This window comes from Clarias gariepinus, chromosome 3, assembly GCF_024256425.1.
Source record: "Clarias gariepinus isolate MV-2021 ecotype Netherlands chromosome 3, CGAR_prim_01v2, whole genome shotgun sequence".
In the NCBI taxonomy this organism is placed as follows: Eukaryota; Metazoa; Chordata; class Actinopteri; order Siluriformes; family Clariidae; genus Clarias; species Clarias gariepinus.
In genome coordinates this window covers 6,647,497-6,668,905 of record NC_071102.1, presented here as the reverse complement: position 1 = coordinate 6,668,905, position 21,409 = coordinate 6,647,497, and the positions used below count along the sequence as shown (strand labels likewise).

The 21,409-nt window shown below is 39.6% G+C and overlaps 1 protein-coding gene across 1 annotated transcript in view; it reads left to right on the top strand.

The window, feature by feature from the left end:
- slc9a5 (solute carrier family 9 member A5) overlaps nucleotides 1-21,409 on the top strand; it is a 46,711-nt gene that overhangs the window by 20,298 nt on the left and 5,004 nt on the right. Inside the window, exons 4-13 of the mRNA XM_053493371.1 lie at nucleotides 587-665; nucleotides 949-1,126; nucleotides 8,106-8,326; nucleotides 9,912-10,114; nucleotides 13,420-13,509; nucleotides 14,919-14,989; nucleotides 15,617-15,743; nucleotides 20,024-20,115; nucleotides 20,234-20,360; nucleotides 20,485-20,634. Coding sequence (XP_053349346.1) covers nucleotides 587-665; nucleotides 949-1,126; nucleotides 8,106-8,326; nucleotides 9,912-10,114; nucleotides 13,420-13,509; nucleotides 14,919-14,989; nucleotides 15,617-15,743; nucleotides 20,024-20,115; nucleotides 20,234-20,360; nucleotides 20,485-20,634 — 1,338 coding nt within the window. The remainder of the gene's footprint in view (nucleotides 1-586; nucleotides 666-948; nucleotides 1,127-8,105; nucleotides 8,327-9,911; nucleotides 10,115-13,419; nucleotides 13,510-14,918; nucleotides 14,990-15,616; nucleotides 15,744-20,023; nucleotides 20,116-20,233; nucleotides 20,361-20,484; nucleotides 20,635-21,409) is intronic.

The following is a 21,409-nucleotide window of genomic DNA, read 5'->3' as shown; positions in this document are numbered from 1 at the left end:
TTAAGTTCAGTCCATCCTCTTATACATTCACAAAACAATCCATCCATCCATGCATTCGTATTTAAACAAGTGTCTATAGACTTTCTCATTCTTACAACTCTTACAACTCTCTACTATTTGTAATAAATGTTTAGGCATGTCAAGCCTCCTGTCTCTTTGTAACCCATGGGCAAACATCACAAACAGTCCAAACTTTAAACTGACATGGCCTTGGTAAAATGCTCTGTAAAACTTTTAAAGAGAGTTGGTAGAAGTACACAAAGTCAATACTCAAATAAAAGTACAAGTCCGTCTATCTAGAAGCCTCTGTAGTCCAACCAGGGACCATGAAGATCAGTGGTGATGACCATTCTATTTATTCCCATTTTACGGCCGTGGTACTAATCGTACAATTAGTTTTCTGTTAGTCAAACGCCCTTGCATTCATACTGGAGATGTGGATTGGATTGGAAAATATGTCAGATCTGATCTGCTATCAATCCACAACCAGTCCTTCAGATCCAGTACTATAACCTGCTTACTGATACATTTCAGAAATGTTAAACTGGTAAGAATTTATGGTACTGTTGTTTTGTCTGTTTTGTAGGTTTTGTATAAGGTTTATATCTCATTTGTAGAAGTGGGCCCGGGAAACGTCCAAACAGCAGACTACTTCAAAGGTGTCGGTGAGTTCAGTTCCTGCTATAGTTCTATTTATTTAAAACTTTAGACAGACTTTTGGCAAAGTGCACTCTGTGTTTTTTTTCCCCATATATTTAATAATTTTAATTTTAAAAAGTACAAGCCTTACTCTTTATGTTGGAACGTATTGTCGATTCTGACAAAATGCAAAAGCATGATGCTGGAAGATAAGTGAAGTAAGAGACTATAGATCAATCTGCAGAAAGTCAAACATGCTTACTAACAGGAAAACTGGGGGGAAAATGTCTGAGTTGTGCTTTTTCTCAGCCTCCTTCCTTATAGTCAGCATCGGAGGGACGCTGGTGGGGCTGATCTTTGCTGTTATTCTGGCCTTCATTACTCGTTTCACCAAGAGGGTGCGCATCATCGAGCCGCTGTTCGTCTTCCTGCTGGTGTATCTGGCCTACCTCACAGCTGAACTCTTCTCTCTCTCAGCTATTCTCTCGTAAGTACACATTCTCTCTCTTTCACACACACATGCGCACACAAACAAGAAAATTATTAGGATTACAAGTCAAAATATTTGTGCTCATGTTTTATGACTCAACTTATATAAAGTGAGAGTTTAGGAGTGTTGAGGAGAGCAAAGAGATTCACGGCAGAGAGAGAGAGAAAGAGAGAGAGAGAGAGAGAGAGATGAAGGAAGCTGGATAAGAGAAGATGAATGTACGAAGACAGTGAAAAAGACAAGGTCAGGGATGAGGGAGAGACAAAGATGAGTAAAGTGCTGCGTCAAATATACAACACTTAGCTCAACTGCAGTAAGCACATCCTTCATAAAATGTTAAATATTATGATATACAAGGAAGAGGAACATGCATTCCAAAGTATTTTCATACATTTATCTTAGCCTTTTTTTTGCTCACATACAGTGTAATACGGCACATAACTTTTAATATAAATTGTGAATCTTATCAGTGGTGGGATTGGTTATGAGCTCCTAGCAGGGTTCCTTCGGTTTTAGAGCACATGTTAATGTTAACACCTAGCTCAGGTAACGTAAACTCCTCGCTTGGGTGCGCGTGAATCCTCTGATCATCATGGATTAAAGCAACTGCTTTTTTTTTAGCAGAATTGGCTAACAGTTTTTTTGTCGTAGTGCACTAGCTTAGTTTACTGAGAGGTCAATAGATTTGCAATTTCATGTAGGCCCTCTGCTGGACCACTAGGCAAATTACAATAGTTTCATCTGTTGCGCTTATAAATCTACTTATAAGTGGCACCTCGACATAACTTGGAGGTGAGTTTCTAAGGCGAAATTTGGTGTTGCGAAAACACATTTTTCTTTAGGAAATTATGCAAATGCAGATAATCTATTTCAGCCACCCAAAAATATTACCAATATTACCAATTTCCAATTTTGCATATAAAAACAATCAAAACATTTAGAAAAGACATGTAAATAAATTAAAATATGAAATAAATACACATTAAATATCTTGGCACTGGCTGATTTAAAAACGAAACAGAAAAAGTGGCTCAGTTTTTTTCTCACTATCATCCTTGATAACATCCCTGGCACCCATGGTGCTATGTCTTCACTAAACCTTGCACAAATGTAAAAAAAAACACACAAAAAAAATGCATGACTCAATTCATTCACACAAACAAGTTTCGCCTGGAGGATCTTTGCAGTTCCTGCGGCCTCAGGAAGGTGCGTAGCATCCTTAAGGACCCATACCACACAGGTCATCACCCGTCTGAGCTGCTGCCCTCGGGCAGCCGTTACGGAACTATTAAAGCACGAACAAACACACTGAAAAACAGTTTCTATCCCAGATCCATCCCTGTGTTTATGTACCTTTAGATATAAAGTACCACAACAGACAGTGATACAACAACACTGGAAGAGTCAGAAATATATGTGTGCAATACAGTCTACTAGTGCAGGATTACCGTGCAATAATCATTAGTAGGCAGAATGTTTTAGCCCCCTCCTTTTTTATTTTGTGTGTGTTACATGATTAGTTTTATCTGACTTTTATATTGGGTAACATCACCTTTATTTATTTATTTATTTATTTATTATTATTATTATTATTATTATTTTACAGTATGTGACTAGTTTTGTGACTAGTAGCGGCTAAGTGGTTAGCACTGTCGCCTTGCACCACCAGGTCACGGGTTCGATTCTTGCATCAGATCTGTTTGCATTTCCTCTTCCTACTTGGTGGGGTTCCTCCCACCTTCCAAAGATGTGTAGATCAGCTTTATTACTGTTGTTTATTACAATGTTGACTGAAGGTTGTACAAATGGTTACCACTGGCCCCCATGGTTCCTACAATACGTGGACTACCGAGGTTCGTAGATAAAGTAGATAAATGTATGGATGGTTTTTAAGTGTGGTCTTGGCACTTTGGCACATAATACTTTGGTATCACGCAATTATAAGATTGCATTCGATTTTGCTGTATTCGTACAATAGCAATCAAGTGATCCTCACCTTAACCTTATCCTTAACATGTAAAAACAGGAAAAAACATTTCACAACATCCAGTTCAGGAAAGGCAATTGCATTCTTCAGTCACACAGTGTTTTTATTGGTGCTTTAATCTACCCCAGGGAGACAAAATCATTAAGCTTCAGTGTTTGTTGAAGGTTATTTTATCACCTGGGCGCAAAATAGAAGTACGGCGTTTTAGCAAGTCCGAGGTAATCTGTAGGGCAGACGTCTAGAGGACGGAAAATCATAACAGCTGTTGGTAAGCGATATGAGATTACACATTTAAGAAGGCTCTTCATTCAATATGGCTTTGAAGATAAAAAATATGCTAGATGCTGCCGTGTCCTCAGGCTTAATGAAGGCTGAGTAATGTACTCGCTCATCATCTATACTGCTTAATTCTGTGTACAGGGTCGCGGAGGTCATGGAGCCCATCCCAGGAGACTTAGGGTACACTCTGGATGGGTTGCCAATCCATCGCAGGGCACACACATACACACACTCAAATGCTAATTCACACACTACAGGCAATTTGGGAACGCCAATTAATCTAATCTGCGTGGGAGAAAACCAGAGAACCAGGAGAAAAACCACCAAGCACGGGGGGCCCATGCAAACCCTGGAGATACAAGGCGATCGTGCTAACCACGAGTGCCACCAGAGTGATGTATGGTATAGGGGGAAAATAACACAATTAAATGTAATACACAGAGTCTGGACAGTGCAGTATAGAGGAAGCAGCATGAATGTAAATAATGTTCCTATAGTTAAGTCAGAGCTCTATAAGTTCACTAAGCAAGCTGCATAGTGCCTGCAAATTACACAATGCCCCATACACACACATACAACCATTATGAGGGTGAACTGCGGGAACAGCAATCAGGTCAGCTTGTGTTTTCTCTTTTTTATGTTGATGTCAGCAAATACTGTAATAAAAAAAAACAGTAAGGTTGAGTTGATGTGCTGATATGGATTTCTATCTCTCTTGCTAACCGAGTTTAGCAGTGGAGCTCTTGGTCTGTGTGAGTCTACAGGAGTTTGCTTGCCAGGGTTACTTTCAGGGCTGTTTGCCTTTGCCTATGCCTTTGTACAGCAGTGAGTGAGAAAGCAGTATGTACAGGTACTGCATTATATCCAACCCTGTTTATAAACTTCAAGTCAAAAAGCACGTCACATGCACACGTGTTCAAATGTGCATGCACGCAAGTAAACTCACACTTTCCGACAGCGACCTCTGTGGGGACGAGTGCAGGTAATATATGGGTGTGATAGCACATCTCACAGGGGTGATTATTAACTCTGGACTAATGCAAGGTGGAACGCAATAGTTTGACATTGACTGGTAAATAATAAAATAAAAAGGTCATCAGGGGGAGTCAGTCTAAATGGGTCTGATACTAATAAATCAGATAAAATCTCTCTATTTTTATATACAGTATCTCACATTTCACCCACCACCTTATTATATGTTCTCAACAGACAATACTATAGAAATGAAACTTGGATATACAGTACTTTAGATTAGTCAATGTGCAGCTTGTATAGCGGTGCAGATTTTTTGTCCTCTAACAATAACTCAACACGCAGTCTAAATAACTGTCAACGGAAATGAGTACACCCTAAGTGAACATGTCAAAACTGTGTCCAAAGTGTCAGTGTTTTGTTTTGTGTGAGCACCGTTGTTATTTAGTACGGCCTTAATCCTCCTGGGCCTGGGATTCACCAGAGCTACACACATGTTGTTGCTGGGATCCTCTTCCACTTCTCCATAATGATGTCACAGAGCTGCTGGATGTCAGACACGTGGCGCTTCGCTACCTTCCGCTTGAGGATGCCCCACAGGTGCTGAACAGTGTTTAGGTCTGGAGACACAAACACATGAACATAATAAACAGGTCATGTGACTTTGCATGGTTAAAGATGTACACTTACAGTGTACTCACTTTTGTTGCCAGCTACAGTATTTTGCCAATAATGGCTGTATGTCGAGCTATTTTCAGAGAACAGTAAATCTATACTGTTATACAGACTGCACATTATATATTTAAAAATATATATATCCGAGTTTCATTTCTATAGTATTGTCCTTTTGAGAAGATATACTAAGCAATGTTTGAGCTTATCATCTACCCAGACACCCAAGTACAAGGAGTATAGGATACTTTTTCAACTGAATCCCTCTGAGTGCCAAAGGTCACTGAGTTCTCAGTCTCCACTGGAGAGGATAATAAAAGTGAATTTCCTAGCCTAAGGAATTAACTTTAGAAATTGAACTCTCTGTTGAAGACATTGATAATATCATTTAAATTATTAATTGATAATTAAATTTTTTTGCAGCTGTTATGGTGCTATGAGCTGATCTAAAGCCAGACTCTATTCTCTAAGCTTTATTCTAAAATCACGGGCAACCGTAGAATATGAAGGGTGATAATTGTAAAATCTGAACGATCCCCCTTTTTAATAAGGGGAGAACACACACTTCTTCGCTTTCCAGATATCAAAAACTGAATTAGTCTCGAGGCTCTGAATAAAAAAATATGAGGTTCAGGCTCAGCAAAAAAGGTGCAAGCTTTAGAAGATGCGAATCCAGGTCGCTTGGATCAGTAGGTTTCAAAGATTTACAGATTTTAACGTTATAAATAGATCTGAAAACAGGGTATTTGGTAAATCGGTACAGGATGTACTTTACTGTTTTTTATTTATTTATTTATTTTGTATCATGTTCAAAGGAATGTTAAATATTTTTTATAAAAATCAGAATAGTCTGACTATTCCATGAACACTAGGTAGCCATGAGTCTACATGCTGCACCAAAATATTTTAAGTATGCAGCAATGCGTCTTTCTAACACCTGCAGTGTCAAACACAGACAAATAACAGATACAAATATATGAAGGATTTTTAATCATTATATATTTTTACACTGTATCACGTAAGAACAGGGCATTGATGTCTCAGTTGCTGGAAGGCCTGGGTTTCGATCTCCAGCCACTAGATTCAGTGATGGCCTAAAGACTGCATAAAATAGCAGGGCTGCATCAGGTATAAAACATCTGTGCTAAGTTATATGCAGATTGGATGGGATGCTATGGATAGCCCGTGACAGGAGCAGCTGTAATAATAACGACACTGTGACAAGTAGAAGTTGCATTTTAACTATGTACAGTATCTGTTATGGAGGCACGGTGGCTTTGTGGTTACCACTGTCGCCTTGCACCTTTAGGGTCTGGGTTTGATTCCTGTCTTGGAGTCTGTGAGCATGGAGATGGAATGTTTTTTCCCATGATTGGTGGGTTTCCTCCAAGTACTCCTGTATCGTCCCACAGTCCGAAGACATGCAGATTAGGCTAATTGGTGTGAATGTTTACCGGAGGTCCTACCACAGTTATGCAGGATGGGAATATATACAATGTTTACCATTGGCCTTTACAGTCCCTAGTTGGAATACAGAGGCTCCTAGATGGATGACTTGTTTGTCTATGGTCCCTAGTTGAAGAACAGCAGTTAATAAATGGATGGAGTACCTATTACATCATCATGTCTAAAATATATATCTATTACATCCATCCATCTATCTGTGGAAGCCAATGGTGACCATCGTGTTTATTCCCATTTTTCACAACCATGGTAGGACCTACGGTCAAGATTCACACATGTATTCACATGCTATGCGCCATTTGGGAACGTTAATTAGCCTAACCGTTAGGGAGGAAACTGGTGTACCCAGAGGAAACCTATCTTGCACATGGAAAACATCCAAACAGCCCTGAGGCAGGAGTCACACCCAGACCCTGAAGGTCCAAAGCGATGGTGCTAACCACTACACCACCATACTGTACCACTGTTATATCTTGTATAGATTTCTTTTTAAATATATCTATTATATTCTCGAGTCAGGATAAAACAAGATTAATCCAGTTAACCCAAAATATCCTCGAGGACTAAATGTTTGTAAACCTGTTCAGTACTCCTTATAATTAACATTTAGTATCACATACTGAATTAATGTAAAAGAATACTAAACAAATATTGTTTTCAAAAGAAATTCAGGTGCACTGAGAAAATCTGGTTAACTAAAATAATGTTTAGAGTGCCCCCTTATGGTGGTTTATGTACCTACTTAGTGCTGCAGTTTGGCAGTTGAATAATGAATGGAAATTTTAAGTACGTAACCGGAGCAGGTGTTAAGATAGAAATCTCATGTGAGATCGGTGCATCTGCGCGCATCTCATTTCTCACTTCACTTCTGATTCAGCAAGCACATGATGAAATCATTGATGCGTTTTTAAACCTGTTCTCAATGCAAATATATGATAATTCTATCATAAATGGTAAACAGCATTACATATTTAGGAGTGCATGACAATATGGATGGAGCCCTTATTCACCCAGGATAGAGAATCCAACCAGAAGCACCTCAGTGTTGTATATACTTTAGAGAGAGTGTGGTATGTATGTTATATTAAGTCACGTCAGACATGGCATGGCAGGAGTGTCTTTCATTAAGTGCTCATTTTATCGTCCTCTTAAACAGTGACTCACCGGTGCATTGCATAGTGCAGGCTTCTTATATTAACATCGCTGCGTCCTCCGCTTGTGCTTGGTGTTGTACAGACGAGTCTGCCATTTAACTCTGAAGAGGCTCTATAGCTGGTAATTGTCTGTAGTTGTCTTAAGTTGATTTTGGTTAATGTCCGCAAAAAGTGAAGCAGTCCGGATAAGGTATATAATTAGTATGATGTATCAGTGATGACATGTCTTAGGATGTGGAGCATGACTATTTGTGATATATATTATATTTGCAAAACAGTTTTCTCAAATTGCAAAATGGATGTCCTACAGTGCCGAGATTTCTTTAATATGCATTGCAGAGCTTCATAATTTAATAGAGATGCAGGACACAATCTGCATGACATTTGCTGATGTTATTATTTATTTATTTTATTTCCACATGAGTTGATGCACTCTTTCTAACCACAGAATGACCTTTTGCGGCATCGGCTGCAACAAGTACGTGGAGGCCAACATATCCCAGAAGTCCCGCACTGCTGTCAAGTACACGATGAAGACTCTGGCCAGTATTGCTGAGACCATCATCTTCATTTTCCTTGGCATTTCAGCTGTAGACAAGTCCAAATGGGCCTGGGACACTGGCCTGATCGTGTGTACGCTGATTTTCATCTTCGTCTTCAGAGCCATGGGTGAGTTATGATCTGAAAGTAATTATCGCGGTCGTGTCCCAAACGTTCCAAATTAATTAATGTAGGGGTCAAAGCAAGACGGTGGGAAACAAGTCTGAAATTTGGATTGGAGTTATGTGTGAAGGAAGAATAGAGGATGGGGATGTTAAATCTGTCACCAGCTCAAACGCCTGTGATTTGTTATAATGCTTTGTGTTTTAAGCCAGAATTAAGATCTGAGAGTGGAGTGTGTGAGTCATAACAGCAGTGTGTAGCTGGGAATATACTGTACAAGTTAAACAGATTCGGGTCTGTGTGCATGTTCCCTTCTGTTTCATGGTTTTCCTCATAGGTCAAGATACATAAATACAATGGTCACCACTGGCCTCCACAGTCCCTAGTTGGACTACAGAAGTTCTTTGGTGGATGCATGGAGCATCTATTATACCTATGAGTCTGAAAGATATTAAAACATGTCATTTTGAGTATGCACGTGTGCCCTGCGATGGATTGGTGAACCATCCATGGTGTCCCACACCTTGTGCCCTGAGTCTCCTGGGATAGGTTCCAGGCCCCCCGCAACCCTGAATACAGGATAAAGCGACATAGACGATGAATGAGTGAGTGAGATATTATGCAGATTTCCTCCCTGGTCACTCCAGACATGAAGGAAAAAAATTAGGGTGGATGTCGGGGTACAGACGATTTGCATAGCCCCTCCTCCAGTTTAGTTCTTGGCCACTTTTTCACTGAAGTCCTATTTCTTTTGTTCTGATTGGCTAGAAAAATGCACTTTCACAAAGTGGCACGGGAGGGATGTAGCTCAGACAGACAGACAGATAGATGGGTAGACAGATAGATAGATAGATAGATAGATAGATAGATAGATAAATACTTTATTGATCCCAAAGGAAATTTTAAAGTTTCTTTCAAATGCAGCAGTTTTGTATCTTTTGTCCGAAGTTTATCATCTACAGTTACTCAAGTATCAAAGAAAATAATTAGAAAGCACAATCCCTAGATTACATACCCGACATGGCCATTTTTAATATTGAATAATGGCAGTGCGTATGTAAATTCATTATTTTAGCAGCCAGATATGCTGCAGAGGTGCTGACCATATAATATTTATTTGTGTGGTGGTTTATTCTCAGCACAGATGTGACACTGACATGGTTTTATGCGTGTGTGCATGCATCAGTGCTGCTGGGATTTTTAGCCATCTAAATGTCACTGCTATGTTTAGAAACAATCCAGCTGCCTATAATATTGAAGCGACAGTGGGCAGAAGCTGGCACTAATGAAGGGTACATGACCTGAACACTGAAGCCGATGAGACTCAGATTGTATTACAAGGCGCACCAACAGCATCTTCTTCTCACTTCTTGAGTCCTGAACTCGGGTTACTGTCTGTGCACTAGTCCTCTTCATGTCTGCATGGGTCGCGTCCAGGTTCTCTAGTTTCATCTTGCATCGTCCCTTGCGTTAAATTGCATCCCATCTGGCAAATATTTCCGAATGTGTCCGTGTTATACACTTATGCTTAAGTACAGTTTATCATTTTGCCATTATTGTCAGTGTATTTGCTGTTGCCATGCGTCTTTAGGTGTAGTCGGACAGACCTGGATCCTGAACAAGTTTCGATTGGTTCCTCTGGAAAAGATTGACCAGGTGGTGATGTCATACGGTGGCCTGAGAGGTGCAGTAGCATTTGCCCTGGTGGTGTTGCTGGATGGGGAGCATGTGAAGGCGAAGGATTACTTTGTTGCCACGACCATCATCGTGGTTTTCTTCACCGTCATGTTTCAGGTATTGTGTTGTGTTGTATTCAGTAAACACATTTATATGCTTTTTGTTATTGGCTATGCATGTGTGTGTGTGTGTGTGTGAGTGTAATCAGTTTCCTTGTAGCACTAGCATGGCGTGAGAAATTGTGATTGCCATCAGTCCGCTGATCCTAATTATGACGAATGGGGAGATTTATTACAATGCCTTGTGAGTGTGTGTGTGTGTGAGTAAATGTGAGCTGCTTCTGGTCAATGCCGGTAACAGATATGAAAAAAAATTGATACGCCAATATTTTTCACTCGGATTCTGTGTGTGGGTGTGTGTGGGGGTGTTTAAATTGCCTTCGGCTTAATGAGTCTGTTTTGTATCATTATAAAAATAAGAGAGGTTTCAGTCACCATTAAAGAAGAAAACAAGCCTGTTTCTCACTAATGACTAGCTGATAGTGTCTTCGAATGTTAGTCAGAAACAGACAGGGCTTATTAACATCTGTCAAACAACAACTTTATCCGAAAAACCCTGCTATATCAGATTGACAGAATTGTGTTCATACAGGGTGGCCCTTAAGTTTGGATCCATAGACAAACAAGCCATCCATCTAGGAACCTCTGTAGTCCAACTAGGGACCGTTTTATTCATTCCTGTTTTACAACCCAAGATTAAACTGGGAACACCCAGTGTGCATGTCTTTGGACTGTAAGAGGAAACCAGAGTACCCGGAGGAAACCCGCCAAGCATGCAAGAACATGCAACTCCATGCACACAGACCTCGAGGCAGGATTTGAACCCAGACCGTGAAGATGCAGTGCTAACCACTAAGCCACCGTGCCACCATAGACGAAAAAGCAAATACCTTTTAATTTAGTGGCAAGTTTTCTACCTGAAGAATTCAAGTCTTGCATCCTGTCTTGGCGATGAGTTTTGTTTAATCTACTGTGGTTAGTTTTGAAGCCATTTTGGGTTGCAAGTAATAAGAAAAAGATCAGATTCTTTGTAAAGACTCATGCTTATGGATCCTGTACATCATATTGGTCTTTAATGTACCAGGGCTGTACCGAAAGTAATGCATGTCATGTAATGTGGATAAATTATTGGACAAATTATTTTTTACTACATGACAAGAGTGTTTGGTAGAGTAACCTTTTCCCTATTCGACAGTACTGCTTAACAAAGTCTCCATCACAAGCTGCAAGGTGCCCAAGTGGATAAAGAAGTTTAAAGAACCATGATTCAAGATTTGCGAAAGGCACAAATGCATCACATGTGAAGGAGACGATGTTGAGTAGTACATCTGTATAGAGGAAGAGTTGCTCTGCCAAGATGTAGAGTTTAACCATCTTATCAAAAAGTTACTTTCAGTACAGTCCTTCTACTGTGACAGTCAGACCTGATACTGATTGTTCTGGTTAATGTTCTGTAAAAGCAGCCCTGACTGACTTGCCAATTGCGAGACAAATCACAGGTTTGTATTAATGTGCTGGCTGTAATACATTGCCGTTTCTATAGTAACAGCTCATTCACATGGAATTGTTTATAGGATGCTCTGAACATAATTGGAGGATAATAATAATAATAATAATATTTAACAAATAAAGCAGTACAATCTTTGACATGGAATGACATGAGGGTTTATTATGAGAAGTCTATTTCTTCAGTGTCAGAACATTTTGCATTTTGTGCTTTTCTGTTTCTAGGACATGGAAAATAGGCTAATTGGCGTTTTCAAATTCCACATAATGTATGAGTCTGTGTATGTGTGTGTGTGCCCTGCAATGGATTGGCACCCCATCCAGGTTTTACCCTACCTCATGCCCTGAGTCTCCTGGGATAGGCTCCAGGCCTCCCACACTGTACAGGAGTGTGTGGGTTTCTAGGTAATTTTAATAAAGTTGTGTTTTTGTCTTATTCTCCTCAAAAGAAAACACTTCAAAACACTTAAAGACATGCTGTTATAAGAAATCAACCAGCTTCAGAGTGGTACTAGTTACTCAGCTTCATCATAAAACCATGGTGTTGATTAGTTTCCCATAATAGCATGCCTTTAAAGGGTTCCTTAATTATTGCATTTAATATTTTCTGTTGCATTTAATAGATTTAATAAAACAAAAACATGTTTCAAATATTGACATTTTAGACTTAGACTTAGCTATTTCATTCTAATAGTTTGGAGTAAAATGTGGATATTAGAAGAGATGTCAGGGAAATTAAGCTCTAACTACTTAGCATGCATGGAGTTTGCATATTCTTTCATGTTTCATGAACATTTCATATTCTTGCATGCCTGCTAGGTTTCCTCCCACAGTCTAAAGTCATGCAGATAAGGCTAACTGACGTTCCCAAAATGTCCGTAGTGTGTTAATAAGCGTGTGAGTGTTGACCACAGTCGTAAAAATGGAAGTAAACCCAATAGTCACCACTGTCCCTAGTTGAACTACAGAGGTTCCTATATGGATGGATGGATGGATGGATGGATGAAAAGCTCTAACTATTAAAAAAAACAAGAGTTGTAGGTATAAAAACTAAATAATATGATTTACACACGATTAAATTTTTAACTTTATTTATAGTCCTATAGTTATATAGTAGCAGGCTTTTCCCCATCACATGTTAATGATATGACAGCCGTCAGAGCTCTTGAGTATTGATTTATATCTGATGGCAATTCTACAAATAAATATTTAAAATATATATTTTTTTACTTTAAAAAGTAAAAGTTCATTTTCAAACTTAGTTCTTACTGTTAGAGTTCTTCATTACAGAATTTTCCATTAACTAATAAGATGCTTGGGGGCACGTGGTCTAGTGGTTAGCACTGTCGCCTTGCACCTCCAGGGTCTGGGTTCAATTCCGGGCCAGACTCGAACCATGTCTCTGTGTGCATGGAGTTTGCATTTTCTCCCCGTGCTTGGTGGGTTTCCTCCGCATACTCAGGTTTCCTCCCACAGTCCAAAGATATGCAGGTATGGCTTATTGGCTTTCCTAAATTGCCCGTAGTGTGTGAATGGGTGTGTGTGTATGTGTGTGTGCCCTGCGATGGATTGGCACCTTGTCCAGGGTGTACCCTGCCTTGTGTCCTAAGTCTTCTGGAATAGACTCCAGGCCCCCCGCGACCCTGAATACAGAATGAAGCGGTATAGAAGATGAGTGAGTGAGTGATAAGATGCTTTAGAGAGGAAATTGAAAATGCTTGCATATGTCAGTGAATAATTTATATATATTAGAAAAGTAACAGACTTGAGTCAGTCTGAGAGCATTACTTAGCAAAGGGTCTACAAACTATCATAGAGTGATGTTACACCTGTCGCTGTTTCCTTTCTTCCACACAGGGTCTGACCATCAAGCCTCTGGTGAAATGGCTCAAAGTTCCTCGGAGCACTAACAGAAAACCCACCATTAATGAAGAGATCCACGAGCGCGTGAGTCAGTGCATGTTAGGCTCCTGTTTTTCTATTTCCCTTTCTTTCTTTTCATATCCATACCAGTAGTTTTGACCTTGCTGTGGAAATGTGTGCCTTACAGCATAGCACTGATAGTGATCTTACTGTCTCAGACCTATGAATTAATCATAAGAGCTTTTGGCTAGCGTGCAGTGCCCCTGATTACACACACATACACACACACATGCACATACGAACAAATACTCATACTGTAGAGTGAGAAACAAGCCTAGTCTTCTTGTTTGAGTGTCTGTCTGTTTAGGAGATGGTGAGGGGCTTTCAGCACTCAATCTCCCTGCCATCCTCCACACTTTGAATGTCACATAGCCTCCTGCATGCAGGCTTAGAGGAACCTGCTGAGCATGCTGGAAACAAAGCTAAACAGATTGGCATAACATAAAAGAGACAACATCAGTATTTTTATTATAAACCAAAAAAAAAATCACTTGATTAAGATAACATGCTAATATTCTAAAGTCTGCTAAGAAGCTAATTGAGTTTTTTAATTTCCTCTACCAGAATTTAGATATCATTGAACTAAGGTCATCCAGGTCATCTATAGTTCTCATGTAGATCTTCTAGGTTATCTGCAACTTTATCATGTAGATTCTATGTCATCTACAGCTTCTCCATCATGTAGCTCTTCTAGGTCATCTTTATCTTCTCCATTATGTAGACCTTATAGGTCATCTATATCTTCTCCATCATATAGATCTTCTAGGTCATTTACAGCTTGTTTACCATGTACTTTAGATTGTCTAGGTCATCTACAGCTTTTCCATCATGTATTTTAGATCTTCTAGGTTATCTATATCTGGTCCATCATGTACAGTAGATCTTCTAGGTCATTTACAGCTTCTCTATCATGTAGATCTTCTTGGTCATCTACAGCTTCTCCATCATGTAGATCTTCTAGGTTATCTATATCTTCTCCATCATGTACAGTAAATCTTTTAGGTCATCTACATCTTCTCCATCATGTAGATTTTCTAGGTCATTTATAGCTTCTCCATCATGTAGATCTTCTAGGTCATTTACAGCTTCTCCATTATGTAGATCTTCTTGGTCATCTACAGCTTCTCCATCATGTAGATCTATATCTTCTTCATCATGTACAGTAGAGCTTTTAGGTCATCTACATCTTCTCCATCATGTAGATTTTCTAGGTCATTTATAGCTTCTCCATCATGTAGATCTTCTAGGTTATCTATATCTTCTCCATCATGTACAGTAGATCTTCTAGGTTATCTACAGCTTCTCCATCATGTAGATTTTTTAGGTCATTTACAGCTTCTCCATCATGTCTAGGTTGGGGCAGATGTGAAAGCTATGACAAGTGCTCTAATTACTTTGCATTTTCTGTGTGTCACTCTTCATCTCTCTTTCAGGCCTTTGATCACATTCTAGCTGCAGTAGAAGACATCGCTGGTCTAAATGGTTATCATCACTGGAGGGACAAGTCAGTGCTTTATTAAATAAAATTGTAATTTAACTGTACGAACAAGCATGAATTAGTTTGTAATACGAGGGTGAATCAAAAATTATTTTAGTGAAGCTTATATTTAAACCTTTTTTGGCTTATCAGCGCTTTCTGTTCAAGCCTGGTGTCTCCCTAGTCACTGCTGTGCGTCAATTCATTTTTAACTGTCTGAAGTGAAAACAGCAGTGCATTTGTGAAAAACAATGTATTTACGGGGACAAAGGGTATGACAAAAAATTATGTATTTGTCTTTTCTAAAAGTTAATTCAATAAATTCTACAGTCAGAGGTGCTTATAATTTATGACTCACTCTTGTATATTTAGTAATGTTTAATTCACATTTTATATCCCTTTAGTTTTGCCTGTTAAAGGACAAGCCTGATCTCTTAATGCTTATACAGTATTAAAGGTCCAATGGAAATGTATGTTTTTAACTGTGAAGAAATATTTACAGTAGATAACTGTACAGTATAACCCACGTTCAAAACTATAATCGTTCCACTTTTTAACAAGCCATATGATGAGAGAGACATGATAACGTATCATGAGTTGCATAATTATAATATGAACATAATTTAACATTGTTTTTGCATTGTTGTTTTGCAGATGGGAACAGTTCGACAAAAACTATCTGAGTAAACTGCTGATGCGCAAATCTGTGTATCATAAAAGTGAGCTGTGGGAGGCGTACCAGAAAATCAACATCAGAGACGCTATCAGTGTGATTGACCAGGTAATCATCGTATCAACATTAGTCAATAGTAAAGAAAGTTATCGAGATGAGATAAAAAAAAATAGATACTTTTTTGATCCAGAAGGAAATTCCAGGTATATATTATATATTATATTATATATTATGTTGTGGTAATGTGTGAAAAAAAGGAGATGACATTATCACAACATGAAAGTCTAGACAGCATTATGTCTCATGGCCACTAAGTGGCGCTCCATCACAATAAATCAACAGGGTTTTGGGATTTTCCTTTTTTCACCTTGTGCTTGTTGAAGTTTAGTTTATAGACTTGTTATCAGTCTTATCACTGGATTACTATACATGCACCCTTATGATAAAAAAGACTATGTGTGTTTATGTGTCTACTTTCTCCTTCTCTCTTTCACTAAATCTCTCTGACTCGAAAGAAGAAAAATATACTGATTATGAAATCTCTCTCTGGCTCTGAGGAAGATAAAACGGAGACTGATTTCTCCATATCTAATTGGCGCTGACTAAAGATTTTGAGCTCTATAGAGGCGAGAATATCACAGTCCATCACTGAGAAGTAAAAGAAGGCTCTGAAATCTCTCGGGCTCTGTGATCTCCTGTCTTTTAGACTCCGGAGATGAGAGTATAATCCTTTCCTTTGTTGTCCACACTGACGCCAAAGTGTCTTTGCCACCCCTGGCTCACTGCATGAGTTTGCTACCTGAACAGGGGCACTGTGAGATACCGATCGAGAACACTGACATCAGAGAGAGAGAGAGCGAGAGAGGGGGCCTCAGGAGGGTGATATCAGTGTCAGCGCTGGTATTCAGGTCTGGTATTAGTCCTCTGAGGGGAATAAGTTACTTCTGGAGACTCATTACAGGGAAGAGCCAATGTCTGATTCACATGGTCAGTAGCACAAAATCAGTTCCCCCTGATACTGATATGACACTTGATCTCTTTAACAATAACCCACACTGTCTGTGTTTTATTGAAGAACTGGCAGGCTATTGTTTCTTGTTTGGAGTTAATTTGATGGTTTAATGAGCTCTCTCGAGCTCTCTCTCTTTTTCTCTCGGTCTTTACTCCTATCCTGATAATTATGCTGGCCATTAACAGTAGGCTGCGTTTCACAATTGTACCACATAACCCCCAATTAAGTCAAGAAAATTAGATGTCTGTTTCTATACTTTGGCACTAAATCCACCAGGCAATGCAGCTAACAAATAATTACAAAAAAATGCATGCCCAAACCATAATACATTACCAGTCATAAGTTCGGACACACCGCCTGGGTCATTGTTTTCTTTTTCTCGATTACATTTACTATTCTAGGACGATACCGGAGACTTCAAAACTATGAAATAACACATATGGCATTAAATAATAAGTAACAACAACAACAACAGTCGACGGCACAGTGGCTAAGTGCTTAGCGCTATTAGTACTTTAGTGGTTAGCCAGGGGCCGGGTTTAATTCCCGCCTCGGGTCTAAGTACATGGGGTTTACATGTTCTCTCCGTGCTTGGTGAGTTTCCTTCCACGGTCCAAAGACTGTGGATGCAGATTATCATATCCTATGTGATTCATATACAGTATATCTGATTAAATCATCTTATCAGATTATGTGTGTATGTTGCATCCTACGACGGATTGGCCCCACGTAACCCTGTATACAGAATAAAGCATTACAGATGATGAGTGAGTTTGCAAAACCCATCAAGGAACTAACTTTCATGAAGACCATCTCAGGAAAGCAAAACCAAAAATTTCAGTTTATTTAGTTTATTTAGAGATACCAGCCTCAGAAATCACCAGTTAACAACCAGCACCTCCGTTTAGAGTCATAATAAAGGCTTTACAGATCATAAATATCAATATCATCTTTTCAAACGAGATTATTGGGATTATTGCATATTTTGGATGCCTTCAGCATTGTTTTACAGTGTGGAATAAACCTCAGAAAACACCATGGAATTAGAAGGTGTGTGTGAACTGATTGCTGAAACCTTGCTATGAATGACCAAGTGAAAACAAAAGTATATGGAATTGAAAATTGCCATCTAAAGTTGTGACATGATTATCCTGTGTAGGGTCACAGGGGCCTGGAGCTTCTCCCAGGGAACCTGGGCCCAAGGCAGGGTGCACTCTGGATAAAGTGCCAATGCATCACAGAGCACAAGCACACACACTCACAACATTCATACTAAACACACTATGGGCAAGTGTGAAATGGGGATATGTCTTGGAGGAAACCAACCAAGCACGGGGAGAACATGAACTCCAAACACAGGTGCGATTTGAACCCCAACCATAGAGGTGCGAGGTAACATTTGGGAACGCCAATCTACCTAATTCACATATCTTTGGACTTTGAGAGGAAACCGGAGTACCCTGAGGAAACCCACTAAGCATGGGGAGAACATGCAAACTCCATGAACACAGACCCGATGCGCGAATCAAGGGCACGGTGCTAAACACTGTGTAATCGCCCCACCCCAGTCTGATGATTATGTCTGATTTCTTTTTTACGTTTAATGTAACATAACAGCCTATTAAAATAAAATAAAAAAAACAAATAGAAACATAGGGAAACCCCTTTGATTTGGCAATTTTAGTATCAAATTACATTTTAAATTGCACTCTTGTTCCTATCAAATTTCAAGGGGATCTCCACTCATTCTGTAGGATTTAGGATACGTGCTCAGCCCTGGACCGTTTCCAAACATCTTCTTCTGATGCTATTTCTTTGTTGACTTGGAATTTTGCTTTGGGGTTGATATCCTGCTGGAAAGTTACATTTTTTCAGGATTTGTGCTGAAAGTTTGTTGCTTTGGACTAAGCATGATTCCTTGTATTTTGACTTGGGATCCCAGTCCCAGCTAAAGAGCAGTAGCCCCATAGCATCACCTTGCTTCACCATGTTTCTGCTGATATTCTGTCTTGTTATTGTGCCAAACATTTGAAGAAAAAAAAAAAACTATTACTGTTGCTGTAGATCTTTCTTGGTGGCCTTATTGATTCATTGGGGTAAATCTGTTTTGAAAATTGAAAATTCAACATGTACACCAAGGTAAACTTGTACACTTTTTCATTATAGCTATATAATATTATACTAAAGGTTGATTTATCTCAGTTGACATTACAACAGCATGTTTAGACATTTCATATTCACTGTAGTCTCCGCTGACTTACCACACCTGATATTGATATTAAAGAAAAGCGTTTCTGCGGACGTTCTCTCAAATTCACATATGGCGGTACTTTCAAATAAGCTCTGCAGATTCCCCAAAACAACTTGTAACCCTGTATATCATGTGAAACACCGCACTTCAAGCTGTGTTATGGAAAGTGTGAAGTGGATTTGATGTTCCAGTAGCTTTAACAGAAAATGTCATGCAGCTGGTGAGGTTTGGGAATGTCATTTCCTGCAGCCTTGGGTTTCGTGGCTCTCAGCTTCCTGACTTGAGTTATCCCGATAATATTAGCACAGTTAGAGGCATGGTGAAAGCAGTTTCTTTCATCGTCCCTTCCTGACCACCCAGATGACAAGGCAAATAAAGATATAAAATAGACTTTCCGGCAACTACGCAACAAGGGTCAGGAAATCATTTCAAATACTTTTGGAAAATCTGCTTTTATTTTTAGATATTATCTCACAAGCTCAGTAGCTCATGAAAATCTCATTTATGAATTTGGAGTGGTGTTATTAGATCTTGGCCTGTTCGATATTGTTGTTGTCTGTGATGTACAAGTTGCTAAGCGTCTTTAATTCGTCTGTTGAGAGAAGACAGAGACACGCAATGATTTAAAATGCTTTAGTCTCGTCAAGATTGATTAGATAGTCATACACCAGGACTGTGTGATCTCTCTCTCTCCCTTATTCTCTCTCTCTCTCTCTCTCTGTACATGTGTGTAAGTCTGTAGAGTATATATGCAGTATATATATTCTGCTTAACGGACAACAGTCGAATCGAATGTTACTGATCAATAATCAATCAGTCTTTAATGATAAATAATAAGACACATTTTTTTTTTTAAACAGTTCTAGTGGCACGATCCCAACAGATTGGTTATGTGAGACAAATTAATAAAGCAAAAATATCTGGTTTTGAAAATACTGCTGATAAAACAATGTCAAATACTGCATCACTTGAATTGCAAGTGCGTTCTCTGGTAGTGTACGACTTACTTTATAGATATGAGAGTTACAGAGAAGTATGATAGAAAACAAACATTATCAGTTAATACAGTTTGAACTGGTTAAATTCTTAATCGATTAATGATTAATTCCTACAATTTTGTGTCAGGGTGGAAACATCTTGACCACTGCCAGACTCTCGCTGCCCTCTGTGGCCAGTAGAGCTTCCTTTCCAGAAGTGACCAACGTTACCAACTACCTGTGAGTACGAGCTCAAAGCTGACATGTGATTATACGGTAGGCTGTGTGGAGTGGGATAGTCATATTACTGTAGTATAAATGGCAAAAATATTATTGCTTTCTTGTTGTGTCTTTACAGGAGAGAGAATGGTAGTGGGGTGTGTCTGGATCTTCAGGTGATTGACACAATCCCTAGTGCAAAGGTCGAGGAGGAAACAGAAACGCATCACGTACTGGCTGGGAATCTGTACAAGCCCCGCAGACGGGTACACAAACCGGCCAGACGCAAGAATAAGATGCATTTAAACTCTAGATGCATAACCTGTTGTAATCCTTTTCTCTCTCTCTTTCTCTCGCTCTCTCTCGCTCTCCCTATCTCTCCTCCTGCAGTACCAGTCTCACTACAGTCGCCACTTCATGTCAGTGGGTGAACAGGAGAGGCAGGACCGGGAGGTGTTCCAGAGAAACATGCGCAGCCGTCTGGAGTCCTTCAAATCCACCCAGTACAAACGACACAAGAAGGACCGCAGCCAGAAAAAGGCAAGAGCTCAGTATCACTTCAGCCATCTCCTTGTGGTCAAAAGCAAAGGCAAAAGGCTGAAACTCTTTAGTCACGCCTGGTGTTAAAGAGGAAAAGGTGTGCATGAAGAGAGGGTGAGCTAGAGAGATTAGCCTGCATGGTACATTTAGTGTGTTCGATGACGATCTGCCGTGCATGGGCATTATTCATCAACTTGTGTCTGGTCAAACCTGTTTGTAAAATGCAGGTTGAATTTCATCTGAACAATTTAATCTTTTATCATATTTTCATGATCAAACTCACATCTGTGTAGAGTGTGTGTAAATTGGAGTGAGTTAAGGCTACATAATCCGGAAATAACGTCAATAATTATAGAAATTAGCCTGGAGCTACTAAAGTAGAATAAGTGATAAAAAATGAACACAGCTTTTTTGTTAACACATGCATTGTTTAAAAAATTGCTATTTAAGCCTTTGAGTCTATCATCCCGAGATCGCTGGTTCGATTCCCAGGTGATGCTGTAACGTCTCGCAGCTGGAGGTCTAGAGAGAGCTGATTGGTCGAGCTCTCTCAGAGGGGAGGGATGAGAGGTACTTCATGCTCCCACATTAATCACGGCTCTACAACCAATCAGGGGCGTCTGTGAGCGCATGCAAGCGGAAGGAACGGATAGCGCTGTCCTTCGAGTGTGTTACGCCGCCCCTAATGGTGTGTGAGCGAACAGTTCGAAAAGATGCGGTCGGCTGGCGTCACGTGTTTCGGAGGCAACACGTGATAGTCTACGGCCCTCCTGAC